At 40.6% G+C, this 17290-nt stretch overlaps 1 protein-coding gene across 3 annotated transcripts in view; it reads left to right on the forward strand.

The window, feature by feature from the left end:
- Nucleotides 1–1257: 1257 nt before the first annotated feature.
- Nucleotides 1258–17290, forward strand: part of ATXN3 (ataxin 3) — a 38632-nt gene continuing 22599 nt past the window's right edge. For 2 of the 3 annotated variants that reach the window (XM_079127641.1, XM_079127640.1), the window contains exons 1-6: nt 1258–1332; nt 10101–10265; nt 10479–10523; nt 12258–12343; nt 12745–12811; nt 16161–16248. In XM_079127641.1, coding sequence (XP_078983767.1) covers nt 1309–1332; nt 10101–10265; nt 10479–10523; nt 12258–12343; nt 12745–12811; nt 16161–16248 — 475 coding nt within the window. In that variant the 5' untranslated portion in view covers nt 1258–1308. The remainder of the gene's footprint in view (nt 1333–10100; nt 10266–10478; nt 10524–12257; nt 12344–12744; nt 12812–16160; nt 16249–17290) is intronic. The other variant, XM_079127642.1, reaches the window with a different exon arrangement.

Below are 17290 nucleotides of genomic sequence, written 5' to 3' on the forward strand. Positions count from 1 at the left end.
CCCCTGAGATTAGGGAGGGGGAGAGATTAAGGAAGGGTAGGGAGAGAGGAAGAAAAAGAAACATGTTCATTTAAAAAATTAGTTGCAGAGCAGCAAGGGCTATTTTCAAAGCATAAAGTGGGGCACTGTTACATTTCCACCAATTAACGCATCCTCTTCAGGGTCAGAACACCCACCCAGGTAACAAGATGCCTAGATTTTCATCCTGGCAAGGCAACTGATTAGATCTAAAGCTTGACATCTCTGTAACCATATTAAACCCTTACTGTCATTTTATAAAATAAGCTTTACTTCCCTGCCCTAAAAGAGTTGCTTGCAGAGAAACAAAAGTTAGCAGATAGCTCCTGTTTCCCTCACCACTTAACCAACCTAACTAAAATAACTCTTTGTCCTTCTAACTGCCCACAGCAAGGCTGGACACAAGCAGTTACTAGGAATAGCTAAACTGCAAGGCTTCACACAGGCAACTCATAGGAATGACCCACCGCAAAGCTTCCCATGGACAGCTCATGCAAGCCTACGGAAAACAGCCCTATAAAATAACCCCAGAGTTAGATTTTCCCTGCCTTCTCTCACCTTTTTGAGTACTAACTAACAAATAAAACTTCCTGCATGTGAATCTCTTTGCCTGATCTCTGAGTTGCTCGCCTGTGTTTCCTTTTCCTTCCAAACTATTTAACTTTGGACATTATGCCTTCTTAACCTCTCCATGCCTATTTCCTCACGTGTATTTGAGGAATAACAACAACACCCACATCAATGTATGCTGTACTAAATATGCAAAGCACTTGGTAGGACGCCTACTTTGTAGTAAGCTTAGTAAATACGAAGCATTATTTTACACTGGTGCTAAGTATTGGGGGAAGTGATGATGCTTTAATAAGGATTTCAGTAAGGGAGGAGGAAGAAAATATTAATTACATGCAAATATTATAAGTAGAAAGTGCAAAGTAAGGCGGAAAACAAAAGGAACATAGAATCCTGCTGGTGGTCCTCATGTAGACCCCTAGAAACCAAATTCATAGCAATCGGTGGGAGGCGCAGAAGATCCTCCATACTGCAGGTGGCGCTGCAGCACCCTCAGATCGCAAGAGATCCGAGTGCGCTACCAAGGTCACGTGTCTCGGGCGTTTGCCGCCCGGGATATCACTAGTTCTTCGTTCCACGTGACTCTCATCCTCGGGGGTGATTGGTCTGCCCGAGGCACGTGGCCAGGACCGGGGGCGGGGCGGACGGAGGGGTGGGGTCGGGGGCGGAGCTGGAGGGGGCTGGTTCGGCGCGGGGGCCGTTGGCTCCAGACAAATAAACATGGAGTCCATCTTCCACGAGAAAGTGAGTGTCCGCGTTCGGTGGGAACCTACTCGCGGCGCGGTGGCGGTCGTGGGGTGCGGTTTCACGGTCTGCCGGAAAGCTGGGTGGGGCCCACGGCACCCGATCCCGACCTTGCCGGACGAGGGTTGCCGCCTGCCTGCTCGGCCCGGGTTGGGGAGCGTCCCCCACGCCCCCACGGCACCCTGCGCCCCTGCGGCACCCGCTCGGGGAGCCGGGAGAGAACGAGGGCCGGGCCGGGCCGCGGGCGCCGCCGGGCGGGCTGGCTTTCGTGATTCTCCGCCACTTTCCGTAGCCTTTTTGGAAGATTCCTTGTCTCCCCCAGCTCTCCTGGGGTCTGGCTAGTCACCTCGCTGGACCCTTTCCAACTCCACCAGCCCACCCTTGGCAGAATGAACTTTCCCTTCCCTGGGCTCTTCGGTTCTACAATGGAATCCTCCCCCATGCACTTAGATCTTCGGGGTCTAATTCGTGTCCTGCACCAGGTTCGTGAGCCTTCCGAGGGCGGGGACCTCGGCTCGCCCATTGTAGGGCCTGACACTTAGGAAGTGCAGTAGGGAAGTCGTCACAAGAGTTTTTATTACGGAATGTTTGGGCTTGGTTTCTTTTGGTGTTCCATCTTTCCGGATCGGGAGACCAGCTTTGGTTTTAGGTATTAGGTGTGAACTGGAATAATTTTGTTGTGATCTGCCTAGCCTTGTTCTCGCCTTCATTCTCCAGTGGCCATACACTTGAAGATATTGTCTGTGGCATCCTGAGAAACTGATCTTTTCTCATATACAATTATCAATCTATTTGGGTGTAAGCGAAACCTTCCTCTGGACAATTTTGGCATATGATATCTTGTTTCATAATAGTTTCATGTTTGGAAAGGACTGCTAATGAGGCTATTATTTAGTAGGAGCAAAGGGTTTTTTGTTTTATTAAGTACCTGTTAGTGATCATTCATCCAAGACATGTAAAAATTCACACATACATGCACGACTGTCAAAGCAAAGGAGAAAAAACATGGCATAAATCTGTAGTGGTAAATTGTTAAATACAGTGCTTTTTAGAAAATATTTCAGGGCCAGGGAGATAGCTCAGTTGTTAGAGTGCCTGCCTTGCAAGCACGAGGCCCTGGGTTCGAGCCCCAGTACCGCAAGAAAAAAAAAGAAAAGAAAATGTTTCAGAATTTTTAGAAAATATTTAAGAATGTTTTGAAACTGGAACAGACCGATTTTTATGTGTGGGGATGGAAGGACTCAGCACTACAGTTAGCACTAATCTTTTGACTTGGTTGGAGTGATTTATTAGTTTTGGGCAAGAAAGATTTAGTAGTAGATTGAGAACCATGCATGTTGTGTGTGTCTGTGTGTTTTTGATCCCAGGAGTATTCCATCACTGAACTACATCCCAGCCCTTCTTATTATTTTTGAGATGTGGTCTCACTTAATTGTCCAGATTGACTTGCAACATGCAGTCCTCCTGCCTTAGCCTGGATTTATATGTGTGTGCCATGGTGCTCTTGCATGTACATATTTTTATAATTAACTTTCAAAGGCTTTGGCATAGAACAACATGTTTCAACATCAGTGACTTTGGACATTTTCTGCTTGGTGAGACTCATAATATGTTTGTTTGTTTGTTTGGAGGTAGTGAGGATTGAACCCAGAGGCACTTTTGCCACATAGCTACATCCCCAACCCTTTTTATTTATTATTTTTTAAGACAGGGTCTCACTAAGTTACTTAGGGCCTTCCTAAGATATTGAGGCTAACCTCGAACTTAGCAATCCTCCTGCCTGCCTCATCCTTTCAAGCTGGTGTGCCACCTCATGCAGCTCACATTGATGTATTTTTTGTGTCTGTGTGTGGTGCTGGGGATTTGAACCCAAGGCCTTGTGCTTGCAAGGCAAGCACTCTACCAACTGAGCTATATCCCTGCCCCTACATGATGTGTTTTTAATAATATTGTTACTTCATTTGGATTGATTTCAGGAAGGACTGAACCATGGAATCAAAAGAACCTTGATGAGCCTGCGTGCCTGTAATCCAGCTACTTAAGAGGCTGAGGCAGGAGGATGGAAAGTTTGAGGCCAATGAGGCAGTTTAGTGAGACCCTGTCTCAAAATATTTTTTTCTTTTTAGACAGGAGACTTTTTTAAAAAATATATTTTTTAGTTGTCGATGGACCTTTATTTTCTTTATTTATATGCATGCGGTGCAGAGAATTGAACCCAGTGTCTCACACTTGCTGGGCAAGCGCATTAGCACTGAGCCACAACCCAGCCCTCAAAATAAAATTTTTTAAAAAGGGCTGGGAATGTAGCTCCGAGGTAGAGTGCTCACCTAGCATGTGGGAATGGGAGGCCCTGCATCCCAGCACTGCAGGGAAAATAAAAAAAAGTTGTTGAACACTAGCCTGATGACAATCACACACCCAAAAGAGGTCATCTGAGTTTTCAGCATGTGTATAGACTTAAAAACACTTTCTGCTGGGCGTGGTAGCACATGCTTGTAATCCCAGCAACTCAACTGGGGAGGCTGAGGCAAGAGGATTGCAAGTTCCAACTCAGCGAGGCCCTGTCTCACATAAAATATAAAAGAGGGTTGGGGATGTGGCTCGGTTGTTAAGTGTCCCTGGGTTCAATCACTGGTACCAAAAACAAATCACTTTAGGAATACATTTATCTTTATCATCAATTTACATGTCCCTAGCAAGTAAAGACTCTTAACAAATTAAAGTTCTGTCATATTTCAAGAGAATGTACCTGTAACCATTGGGCCATTGTTAATCAGGTACTCAGTCCATTCTGAGAATGTTTGAGCTTAAAGTACCATTTTTCAGAGTATTCTCTTCCCTTCCACAACACATTTTTAACCCTCAAGCCAGAGACCCAACTTTGGCTCTGAAAAAGAAAAAGGAAACAAAAAAAAAAAAAGCAGTGTAGGTAGGGATCTCTACCTGCAGAGAGTCTTGCAACCTGTCTTCCTGGAACTTTGGTTTTCCTGTTTTCCACATTGAGTACCCTTACTAAGTTAGAATGTGAAAGCCGATGTTCACTGATAGATCTCTGCTGGCTGAGATAATAGATATTTGAACGGATCGAGAGAGTTCCTTAGCTGGACACAGTGATATGTGCCTTGTAGTCCCACCTACTCTGGAGGCTGAGACAGAAGGGTCTTTTGAGGCCAGCGGAGGCACATAGGGAGACCCCTATCTCAAAAACTAGCAAAACAAACAAGCAAAAAACAGATCCTTGAGCATCTAAGATGTATGCAGTGCTATTTAAACTTCTCTGTAGTTAAAGTTTTGCTGACCATATATGTCTCTATCTCTCTCTCACACACTCTCTCACACACACTCTCTCACACACACACACATTTTATACCAGGGATTGAACCTAGGGGCACTTAACCCCTTATTTTTGTACTCTATTCAAAGACAGGGTCTCACTAAGTTGCTGAGGCTGACTTCAAACTTGAGATCCTCCTGCCTTGGGCTCCTGAGCCACTGGGATTACAAGAGTATTTCACCATGCCCAGCTTCCATTTTATATATATATATAGAGAGAGAGAGAGAGAGAGAGAGAGAGTGTGTGTGTGTGTGTGTGTGTGTGTTTCCCAACTGTCTAAAAATATAAGAACTATTCTTTTTTTTTTGCAGTACTGGGGATCAAACTCAGGGCCTTGCGCTTGCAAGGCAAGCGCTCTACCAGCTGAGCTATCTCCCCAGCCCATAAGAACTATTCTTAGCTGCTGGAGCAGGTTGAATTTGGCCCCAAAGCTAAAATTTGCCAAACCTTAACTTAAACCCTATACTAAAAGACCAATAACTGCTGGTTTTGTGGGTTTTTTAGTTCTTTCTCTGGCGCTTGCTTTCTGTCTCTCCCACCCCTACCCCCACCCCGCCCTGTAGGGGCACTTAACCACCTTGCCACATCCCTAGCCCTTTTTTATATTTTATTAGAGACAGGGTCTTGCTGAGTTGCTGAGGCTGGGTGCTCTCATGATCCTTCTGCCTCAGCCTCCTGAGCAGCTGGGATTACAGGGTTGTGCCACCACACCTGGCTAGATGCCTTCTATCATTTTTGTTACCACTTATGTTGCCAGCTGCTCTTGGTGTAGTCACTGTGTCATCTGAATTGGTACTTTTAATGTAGTATGAAATGGGAATGAGAACCATGAAAAGATGCTGAACGTTGACTTTGTGACATCCATTATGCCCTTCTGTGCTTGCTGACTCTTAGCTGTCTTTAGGATATTTAGGACTGAGAAAAAGCCAAATTCCAAGTAAGTAGCTTGAGAAAGTGGTAATAGCCCAGACTTTGAAACTCCTACCTGGGTTTGAACCCCAGCTCTGCCAGATGGTGCCTGGATGATCCTGGACAAGGTACTTACTATTGTGCTCCAGTCCCTTCTATAACATAAGGGTACAAAGCGCCTACTTCAGAGGCAGTAGTTCTTAGAAGCTATCTGGGAGTCTGACAGAAGTACTAGCCACTGCTTTTGCTCAGATCCCTGTGCTTTCTGGACCTCATGCTAAGGGATGGGAGAGAACTGGGAGAGTGTAGCTCAGTGGTAGAGCGACCTAGTATGCTTGAAGCCTTGGGTTCAGTCCCCAGCACTGACACAGCAAAAACACCGAGGAGGGAGAACACCAGGAGGTCTCTCACCATAGTGACTCTGACTTGAAGGACGGTGACCTCGCCCATTCCAACCCGTTTGTCCCTTGGCAAACTAGAGATTGCATGCCTCTGCTAGCCCATTCCTCAGAGCACCCTTAGGGTTGTTCCTGGTTTCTGTAGTAGCTAATGGTGTCTCTGGGGATTTGAACTTGTTTCAGATTGGTCCTCAAGACTGAGGGTAGTGATTTGGTTGCAGTTTCCTTTCATGGTATTAGAAAATATCTTGGTAGACTCAGAGGTGCAGTTTGTTCATCCTGGAGCCCAACACAATAAAATCTGGGCCTGAAAATCACAGAATTTCAATACACTGAACATTAAATAGAAAAATGAGCTTCTGTTCTGCTTGGGTAAATACTTGATTAGAAAGAGGTAGCCAGGGGTAGTTCGAAGGTGGAGGCAGAGTAGGAAAGTGTATGATTTCAGGTAGGGTCATTAATATGCTTTTTCTCCCCCCATGTAGAATTTAATCTATATTGTGACAAAGTGATTCTTAAATTTGGACTGAATAAGCCAGGTGTAGTGGAGCACACCTGTAATCCCAGATGCTGGGGAGACTCAGGATCACAAGTTCAAGACCAGCCTAGGCAACTTAGAGAGACCCTGTCTCAAATAATAAAAAGGGGTGGGGATGTAGCTCAGTGGTGGAGCATACACAAGGCCCTGGGTTCAAGCTCCAGTAGTCAAAAGGAAAAAAAAAATGTTCTTCCATTAAATTGTATTACAAATACAGAGCTTGATATTTCCTACAGCATTATAGTTTTACTTGGACAGTCTTTCATTTTAAAAGTTCTTAATTTTATAATTAAGTGCTTAATTTTTATAATTGAAAGCTATGTTTTAATAGATGTTTTATTAACCATCTGGATGTCACTGTTTTGATATATTAAATATGGTGATCATAATATGTGAACCCCAACTTGAGGCATGTATCCTAAGAGCAGCACAGAAAATTTGCATTTACCCGTTTCCAGAAGATCCTGTGTCGGACTGGGGATATAGTTCAGTTGGTAGAGTGCTCACCTTGCATGCACAAGGCATCACCTGGGGATTGAAACAAACAACAGCATCAAAAAATACCCAGAAGATCCAGTGTCTGGTTACCATATTAGGTAGCTCTTGTTAACAGGTGTAAGAACACACAAGTCATGAGTACAGCCCATTGAACCCTTACAACATGAACACACATGTAAACAACACGTGGGTAAGTAGAGGAGATGTACCTACATCCTGAAGGCCTCTTTTCCAAGTACTAACTCTTTCTCCACCGTCACGCTCTCTCCCACCAATTCTAGTTACAATCAATAAGTTTTGCCTGTTTTGAGCTTTTGTAAATGGAGTCATACAGCGTGTACTCTTTTCTGTATCTGGGTTTGGTTTGGTGTGGTTTGGTTTGGTTTTTGCAGTGCTGGGTATCAAACCCAGGACCTTGCACATGCTAGGCAAGTGCTGTACCACTGAGCTATACCCCAGCCCGATTTTCTTTTTCTTTTTTTAATAAATTTTATTTCATAGTTGTGTATGGACAGAATGCCTTTATTTTTATGTTTTTATGTGGTGCTAAGGATCAAACCCAGTGCCTCACACATGCTAGGCAAATGCTGTGCCACGGAGCCACAGTCCTAGCCCTCAGTTTTCCATTTTTAAAAAAATTGTATGAGAAATTTATCCATATTGTTATAGTTAGTTATAATTAATTCATTCTCATTGTTATAGAGTATTTCTTTGGAATTTAACATGATTTATTCTTTCATGTCAGTTATCCATTCAGATAACTGTAATGGTTCCAGTTTGGGAACCATTACAAATAGTGCTTTATGAACACTCTTTACATGCTTTTGAAGAACGTGTTTGTAAAGTAGCTAGTATCAGAAATGCTAGTCCCAGGGTATAGATATTTAAACTTTAGCACATACTCTAAAGAGTTTTCCAAAGTGGTTATACTAATTTACACTCCCCTTAGCTTGTGACAGATTTTGTGTCTGTAACCTCTCCTCCACTGTAGCTGTTTGGGAAAGTGGGTAGTAGTAACATGCTGTGATTTCAGTATGTTTTTCCCTGATGACCACTGAAGTCATCAAAAAGGACCCTTTTGTGCATTTTTAACCATCTGGCTCTCTTCTCGTGAGATGCTTATTTGTCCTTTTTTACCTCTGTCCCCCAGTAGAAATAGAACATCTGCGTGTCCCTTCACTTCACACTACATTATTTGGTGGGACTTGATCTATGGCAGCAGAGACACAGTAGAAGGAAAAAAGAGGTAGATACAAAGAAGTCTGTCACCATTGTGCCTGTGACTTGAGAGTCACCTCTCTGCTCCAACTCACTCACCCTTATCAGACTATGAAGATAAACTGATTGCAGTCCCATCTTAGATGCCTCAGTGCTGCCTTTCTGCTCTGTTCATATGTATACCCTGTATCTTTTTCAGCAACTACATTTTTGTTCTTACAAAATGTATCCATCAGGACAATTTTGTGTCTTGCAAAGAGGTTTTTTTTTGTTTGTTTGTTTTTTGTGTTGTTTTTTTTTTTGCAGTGCTGGGGATTGAACCCAGGGTCTTGTGCTTGCTAGGCAAACACTCTACCAACTGAGCTAAGTCCCCAGCCCTAAGAGGTGCTCTTTGAGGTCACCATCTACCATGTAATGTAGTTCAGAAAAATTGCATGTCAGACTGCCTGACTTAAGGAGTAGACCTTCTTGGGGAAAGACAGTTCAGGAGACCAGAGGTAGCAGCAGAAAATGTTCTCCCATCTGCCATTGTCACATGGAGAGGCAAACCTAAGTCTTATCCCCCTACAAGTCTCCATTCTTTTCCTGGCTTGGATGTTGTCCTTGCTGGCTTGTCTAGGAGTGCACTTTCAGGGTCATTGTGGGACAGTTCTGCTCATTGCACTCTCCATAATTGTGTACATCATTTGCAGTATTTCCTGAAGAAAACCTCAGTTCTAATGCTACAAGCTTAACATGGTACAGAATTTTTCTCACCTTTATCAATTTTTAAAAAATATTTTTTAGTTGTCAATGGACCTTTATTTAATTTATTTATATGTGGTGCTGAGAATTGAACCCAGTGCCTCACACATGGTAGGCAAGCGCTCTGCCACAGAGCCACAACCCCAGCCCACACCTTTACCAATTCTTTTTTTTTTTTTGCGGTGCTGGGGATTTGAACCCAGGGCCTTATGCTTGCAAGGCAAGCACTCAACCAACTGAGGTATATCCCCAGCCCCTTTACCAATTCTTGAAATCTGAAATTCAAGGACAAGCATTTAGATCCAGTAGAGATTAAAATTATAAATGTTCTAGTGATTACAGCTCCCTTTCAGCATTCATCATTTGCTATGTAATCTCCAAAGGTGAATTTAAGTACTGAAAATTAGATATTCTAAATGTTTTTAGAGAGTAGATTTTGGTAAAATATGAGATTTGATAGATGATGTTTATTTACTAAACTCAAGTTTTTGATCATATAACTAAATAATTATAGTTTTATTAATGGTAAAACTGTAAAATAAATGTTGATAAATAATACATATATCAATTAGGTTTGGCTAAATTAGGAGGTTTGGTTCAACTATATTAAAAAGTTAATGAGGGGCTGGGGATATAGCTCAGTTGGTAGTGTGCTTGCCTCGTAAGCACAAGGCCCTGGGTTCAATCCCAGGACTGCAAAAAAAAAAAAAAGTTAATGATTAGAGGGCTGGGGGTCTCAGTGGCAGAGTGCTTGCCTAGCATGTGTGAGGCACTGGGTTTGATTCTAAGCACCACATATAAATAAGTAAAATAAAGATCCATTGACAACTTAAAAAAAAATTAAAAGTTATTGTTTAAATTTTGCAGAAGACACTGCAAATTTAGCTGGCATTGTGGTACACACCTGTGATCCCAGCAACTTGGGAGGCTAGCAGATTGCAAGTTTGAGGACAGCCTCAGCTACTTAACAAGATCCTGTCTGAAAATAAGACATTTTTTAAACAAGGGCTGGGGATGTAGCTCAGTGTTCAATCCACAGTACTGGGAAGTGGGGAGAAGAAGAAAAAGAAGAAACTATACAGATCCACTTAATAAATCACATTTGAATTTTTTCTTCTGGAAATTTTAGCAAGAAGGCTCACTTTGTGCTCAGCATTGCCTGAATAATCTATTGCAAGGAGAATATTTTAGCCCTGTGGAATTATCCTCCATTGCACATCAGCTGGATGAAGAAGAAAGAATGAGAATGGCAGAAGGAGGAGTTACTAGTGAAGACTATCGCACATTTTTACAGGTACTGATTTTAAATTCACTAAGTCACATTTTTTAAACATGTGGGTACTGTTGAGAAGAGGACAAGCCTTTCTTCCTGTAGGAATCTGACTTGCTAATTATAACTCACTCTTGACTTTGTAAATGGTAATGCATGTGTTATTTTAAATTATGCACACTAATGACGGTTTTTTCCCTCCCCCCTCCCCCTTCAACTACCCATAAAAATGAACAGCAGCCTTCTGGAAACATGGATGACAGTGGCTTTTTTTCTATTCAGGTAAGCAGTTGCAAGCACATACAAAGTGCTGTATCCTAGGCACTCTTTAAACTCAGTTAATGGCTGATGTGGAGGATCTTTTCACAGCCTTTTACATGTGATGGGAGGACCTTCAGAAATCCCTCCAATAGATTATCCACAGAATACTAGATTTTTATATAGATAAATATGAACACAAAGATTACAGAATCTTCATTTTAGAGTGGGGTGTATAATAATCACTGTTTTTTCTTTCCACGTTTTTTGTTCATGCATTATTATTCATATTGATGGAATTTGTTATTACATATTTGTACATGCATACAATATAACATTATAATTTGGCCAAGATCACTCCCCATCATTTCTCCCTCCCTCTCTCCCTTCCACCCTTCTGTCCCTTACCTCTACTGATCTCCCCTTGATTTTTTTTAATTATCAGTATCTTTTTTAAAAAATGTTTAAGTTGTATCCAGACACAATACCTTTATTTTTATGTGGTGCTGAGGATCAAACCCATTGCCTTCCACATGCGAGGCAAGCGCTCTACCACTGAGCTATAACTCCAGCCCAATCTTCCTTTGATTTTTAGAAGATCTACTCCACCATTCTTTTCCTTTTTCCTTTATAGTTTCCACATATGGGAGAAAGCATTCAACCCTTGACCTCCATAATAGTCACTTTTTGAGAGAGATTACTTATTTTGTATTTGTGTACCTTAATTCTAATAAGTCACAATCTTTTAGATTTACTGTCTCTTGGGTCAGTTTGAAAAAATGCAATACCTTCTTACCTTCCCTTTAAATTAACCTTATCGCTTTATGGTCTGTAGCTTTTGATCTATTTTTTTTTTTAATTGCTCCATTTATTTACTTACATGCTAAGTGCACATGCTGTCCACTAAGGTACATCCCCAGCCCTGTGGTTGTTTATGCACATTTGAGATTCTTTTGTCTGTGGATGTGTCCTGTTGCTGGTAGTATGAGGCTCCATTTTCTCCTGGGAACTTGCTTCTGCAGATTTCTTTGTTTCCATTCCACTGTGCTACCCTCTCTGGATGCGCCTCATTTGGCCACCTTTCCACACGGTTCTTCACTGTGTCACTTTTAGTGGTGAGGGCCACTGCAGCTGGATTAGGGTTCATCTGCCCACTGTGTTGCAGTCACTTCCTGTTTGTGCTGTTACCTGGATGACTCGCTTCTTTATTAGCCACCTTGAAAGGCAGAGAGTGAATTTTCCCTCTTTTTCTCAGACAGTTAGAAATAATCAGGTTTGCATTTTGTTCTACAAATGACAAACTCACTACTTTGGGGATCTAAAAACTATGAAACTCGCAGTCTAAATCCCCAAGAAGAACTTATTTTAATAGACGTGTGATTACTGACAATGCAGGTGGTGAGGCAGATGTAACTTTCCTAGTGCAGTGCCCGCAGCAGCCCCATTATCAGATATATGTAGTGAACTAGTTTTAAGAACAGCATTGACAGACTGGAATACACATCTCAATTTTTGAGGCAGTTGCATGTAGGAATTATGTATTCTCTGGAACATCTAGGAACTCTTTAAGAAAAAAAAGTGTGTGTGTGTGTGTGTGTGTGTGTGTTGTGAATTTAGTGATGTCTCTATGCACATGTACTTTTATAAAAAAACCATAGCCTTTTAGAAAAATGTACATATGAAGTGGAATTATTTGCATAACTAATATGACTATGCTACTTCATTTTGAAAGTTGCTATTTTTTTGTTTTTTAAACAGGTTATAAGTAATGCCTTGAAAGTTTGGGGTTTAGAACTAATCCTGTTCAACAGTCCAGAGTATCAGAGGCTGAGGATTGATCCTATGTAAGATTATCTTCTTTTTTTGTTTTTCTTGCATCTCTTTATCCTAAATTTTATTTTTAAAATTGTAATTTGTTAATGAAGAAAAATACATTTTGAATGTTTTGGTTATCCCTGTTTCATTCCCATAGACTTCCCCTATTTCATCTTTTTGATGTCCATGAGTATCTGCCCTCTAAGTTTCCTGTACCCCGGTCTTCGTATCGGCACACAGCTGACCTGAGTGGTGCAGAAGGCTGTCATTTTGGCACAGCATCACTAAGCTGCTGCACAGAGGTTCATACAATTGTGTGACTTTTTAAAAAAAATCAATGATATTTAACTCTAAACATCTTAAATTATCACAAATTTTATGAATACAGGCTCTTACTATTTCAATTTAATATGTATTTTTTCTTTTCTAGAAATGAAAAATCATTTATATGCAATTATAAAGAGCACTGGTTTACAGTTAGAAAATTAGGAAAACAGGTAATATTTCTGCTTTTTTCTTGTCTTTTTCATTCTTCACTCTATTTGACACTAAAACGTAAGGATCGGTACCTTTCAAATGAAACTGACCATAAATGTAGATATGGCATTGGTTCAGTCTTTTTCTTTGTTTGGCAGTGCTGGGGCTTGAACCCATGGCCTCCTGGCTGATAGGCAAGTGCTCTGCCACTCAGCTGTATCCTCAGCCTCTCTATTCAGTGGATCCAATCTCCATAGATAGGTATTTGCCATTTTAAGAGATAATTTGAGTTTCTTTTATAGACGTCTTTGTGACAACCATATATAATTTATCATAATAAAAATTTTATATTTAAGATAGTACAGATGTTACTTTTCAGTAGGGTTTTTTGTGGTGAATGTGTTCTGCCAGTTGCCTATCACATTTATAGATTTGGATTTAGCCTAGTACTGCCACAAAGCCTGATACCATGTCAACCAGGAATAAAAGCATGCTATCAAGTTTGCTTCCGTGTATCAAGATTATTTAAAGGATTCCAAAATGCCTTCTAATATATATAAAGTCCTTTTTTTTTTTTTTTTTTTTTTTTTGGGTGCTGGGGATCGAACCCAGGGCCTTGTGCTTATAAGGCAAGCACTCTACTGACTGAGCTATCTCCCCAGCCCCTTAAAGTCTTTTTTTAGTAGAATTTTGAATCTTTGATAGAGGGTTATTGAAAACCAAATTGTACAATAAAAAAGAATGAACTTATAATACATTCAGCAACTTGTATGGCTTTCAGAATATTATGCTGAAAGAAGCCAGACACAAAACACTATTTTTTGTGGTTCCATTTATAAGAAAGTCCAGCTGGATGCGATAGCCCATGCCTGTAATCCCAGCAGCTTGGGAGGCTGAGGCAGGAGGATCATGAGTTCAAAGCAAACCTCAGCAAAAGCAAGTCGCTAAGCAATTCAATGAGACCCTGTCTCTAAATAAAATACACAATAAGGCTGGGGATATGGCTCAGTGGTTGAATGTCCCTGAGTTCAATCCCTGCTACCCCCTGCCCCACAAAAAAAAGTCCAGAAAAATGGGAACTAAGCTATAGTGACAGAAAGCATATTGACCAGTGATGTGGTGTGGGGATGAGGAAGGAGGGAAGCAGGGAGAGGCAGAGGGGCAAGGAAACCCACTGTGGCGAATGCGTTTACTCCCTTGGTTGTCTTGATGGTTTCATGAACAGACACATGTTAAAACTTTGAAATTGTAAGCTTTTTAAGTATGTGCAATTTATTGCTCGTCAGTTATGCCTCAGTAAAGCTGCTTAAGAGAATAAAATGAGTGAAAAAACAAAAGTGAAGAAAGAGTGCATTAAGTGAAATCAATAGGGCTGTGGTTGTGGCTCATTGGCAGTGTGCTCACCTTGCTCATGTGAGGCCCTGGGTTCAATCCTCAGCACCACATAAAAATAAAATAAAAGTTAAATCAATAAAAGATAACTCAGGGGGCTGGGGCTGTAGCTCAGTGGTAGAGCTCTTGCCTCGTATGTGTGAAGCACTGGGTTTGATCCTCAGCACCACATAAAAATAAAGATATTGTGCCTGTCTGCAACTAAAAAAATATTAAAAAAAAAAAAAAAAAGATAATTCAGAAACAATACCCAGCTGTCATCTTTTAGGTTGGCCACCTTAAAGCAGCTTTCCCTTACCTGGGGCTGTAGGTCAGTGACAGTGCAAGAAGGCAAGGCTCTGGATTCAGTCCCTTCACCCTCCTGAAAAAAGTTACTAAGGTCCTCTCTGAGGAGCAGAGAGGGAGTAAAGATACGTAGAGACTCAGTACAGGTCACCCAGAGGGAGGCCACTCTGGGAGAAACCAAGCAGGAGGCTGCCAAGATGATTTAACTCTGGGTTTGATTATACCTTCAGAAGTTTTTGTTTATTTTTTTCTTGCAGCACTGGGTTTGAACTGAGAGCCTTGTGCATGCTAGGCAAGCACTTTACCCCGAGCTTACAACCCCATTCCCTATCTTCAGAAAATCATGGTCAAGAATTAGATATTTCACTTTTTTTTTTCTGTATAACCACTGGGTTTTTAAGGTTTGAAGACATGGATTATACAGGTTCCTTTGTATATTGATTTGCAGAGAAACTTTCATTATTATTTTGAAGTTTAGCTCTTCAAAATAGAATTTTCACATTTTGAACTAATTTACCTTTGACCAGTATAGCTGTCAAATTTTGGTATGTTATCTTTGGTTCTGATTTATATTTTTGTTTAAAATTTATATATATTTTTCACTATGGATTTTGTCTGAGGTACCTATATAATGAAAGAGAAGACTGGAAAAAAGTACCATCAGGATTGTCAAGGGCTGGGGATATAGCTCAGTTGGTAGAGTGCTTGCCTTGCATGTATAGGCTCTGGGTTCTAATCCCTAGCACCACCACCAAAAAAAAAAAGGATTGTCAAAATCTAGTAACTGTCCATAATATTGACAATAACTTTGAAACTTTGTATCCTGTGATTGAAGGTAGTACTCTTAAAAGGAGTTACCAGTCCTGTTAATTACATGTGATAAGTGTTTTGAAGTGAAGTGAATTAGTGATTATAAATTCTCTTCTTGGAATGTCTGACTTTCTCACAATTGGGTTCTTTCACCAAAATTGTCAGTAGAGGGAAAATTTGGTGTGATTGTCATATTTTTTCCACACTAGTATGATATGATTAGTTATTGATGCTTTGAAAAAAAGATTTAGCCATAATTATCAGCAAATACATTATAAAGTATTATCAGTTTCTGTTTGGGGGGTGGTTTAAGTTTATGACTTGAAGTTGTTTTGTTTATTGTGTTTTCCTGTACTGGGGATTGAATGCAGGTGCACTCTACCACCCAGCTATAGCCCCTTTTCATTTTTTATTTATTTACTTATTTTTTAAAATATTTTTTAGATGTTGACAAACCTTTATTTTTATTCGTTTATTTATATGTGGTACTGATAATGGAACCCAGTGCCTTGTGCATGCTAGGTGAGCGCTCTACCACTGAGCCCCAACCCTAGCCCTCATTTTAATTTTAATTTAATTTTATTTTATTCTTTTGCAGTGCTGGGGATTGAACCTAGGGCTTTGTGCTTGCAAGGCAAGCACTCTACCAACTGAGCTATATCCCTAGTCCTTGCTTTTGCTTTTAAAAAGCATTTAGTAGTGATAAATCTATGCCATTTTAGTTTTTAATCATAATTATTCATTTACTTTTTAAAAAATCTCAGTTTGGCATATTTCCATTGTTTAGACAAGCTTACTAGTGGGCTATATCTATTAACATGTGAAACTTCTTTATTTCATATAATGTATAATGTACACTAAAATGTTGACTTTTTTTTCCAGTGGTTTAACTTGAATTCTCTCTTGACGGGTCCAGAATTAATATCAGATACATACCTTGCACTTTTCTTGGCTCAGTTACAACAGGAAGGTAAATAAAGTCTTAAAATTTTATAATGTTGTCTTTCAAAGTAGCTAAATAAAACCGGGTTATCAGGTGTGAGTGAAACAAAAATTTTTTTCATCACATCAGAGGCAGTGAAGTCTTTATGTTTCGGGAGGTGAACTTTAGGCTGGGATTTGGATGATCCTGTTCAGTGTGAGTCCTCCCTGACACCTGCACCTCCCCTGAGCCTGGGGCTTCTTTGCAGCCCTTCTGAGTACCTGTTTTTTCTTTCATGTCCCACTTCCCACAGGCCCAAGAGAAGGGGTGGATATTCTTCTTGTTTGTCCTTGTCCCTTCTAAGCCACTGTTCCTCCCTGTAAAGTCCAACTCCTTTGAAGTACATGCCCTAGACTACACTGTATGTGCCCTTTCAGTCATCCCTGAGCTGCCTGTTTTTAGTGGCGATTCTAGCATTACTTTATGTCCCCCTTCAATTTCTTATATCATTCTTAGTGAGTTTTACATCAGTAATTAGTCTGATAACCTCCTTACTTAAAATAGATCATTGTCTTCACTTTCTCTTTGTCATTATTACTGATCATAAATGCTATCAAGTCCAGTTATAGGCATCCTGTTCTTTGACTACCGCCTTCTGTCTTTATGCTGTGTTTTCTGGTTTTCCCATTCTAACAATTCTTTAAATTCTATCATGGGACCCAGATACTCCCCTTGAATGATTACGTTCTTTTTTACCCTGCTTATTTTTCACCTCACTTCATTCTTCAATTTCTTTCCCTTTCTCCCTCCATTATAACTTTAATGACAAAAATCAGAACTCTAGTTAAAATCATATTTGGCCTTGGCCATTCCTGTATCAGAGCAACAGAACATGGTTTAAAAAATAACATAAAATATGTTGATTGGTCTTTAAGTTTCTGATTACAGATTTCAGATGATCCCTTGATGTGCTGCCTGACATGTCTATTGTGTTTTCTTAGTAAATTCATGTACCATTTTCCAAGATGATTATGGCATAGCTTATCTCTTTAAACCTCTGGCCACTTCCAGCTAACTTCCTTACACCTTG

The sequence above is a fragment of the Sciurus vulgaris genome, assembly GCF_902686455.1.
Source record: "Sciurus vulgaris genome assembly, chromosome: 2".
Taxonomy (NCBI): Eukaryota; Metazoa; Chordata; class Mammalia; order Rodentia; family Sciuridae; genus Sciurus; species Sciurus vulgaris.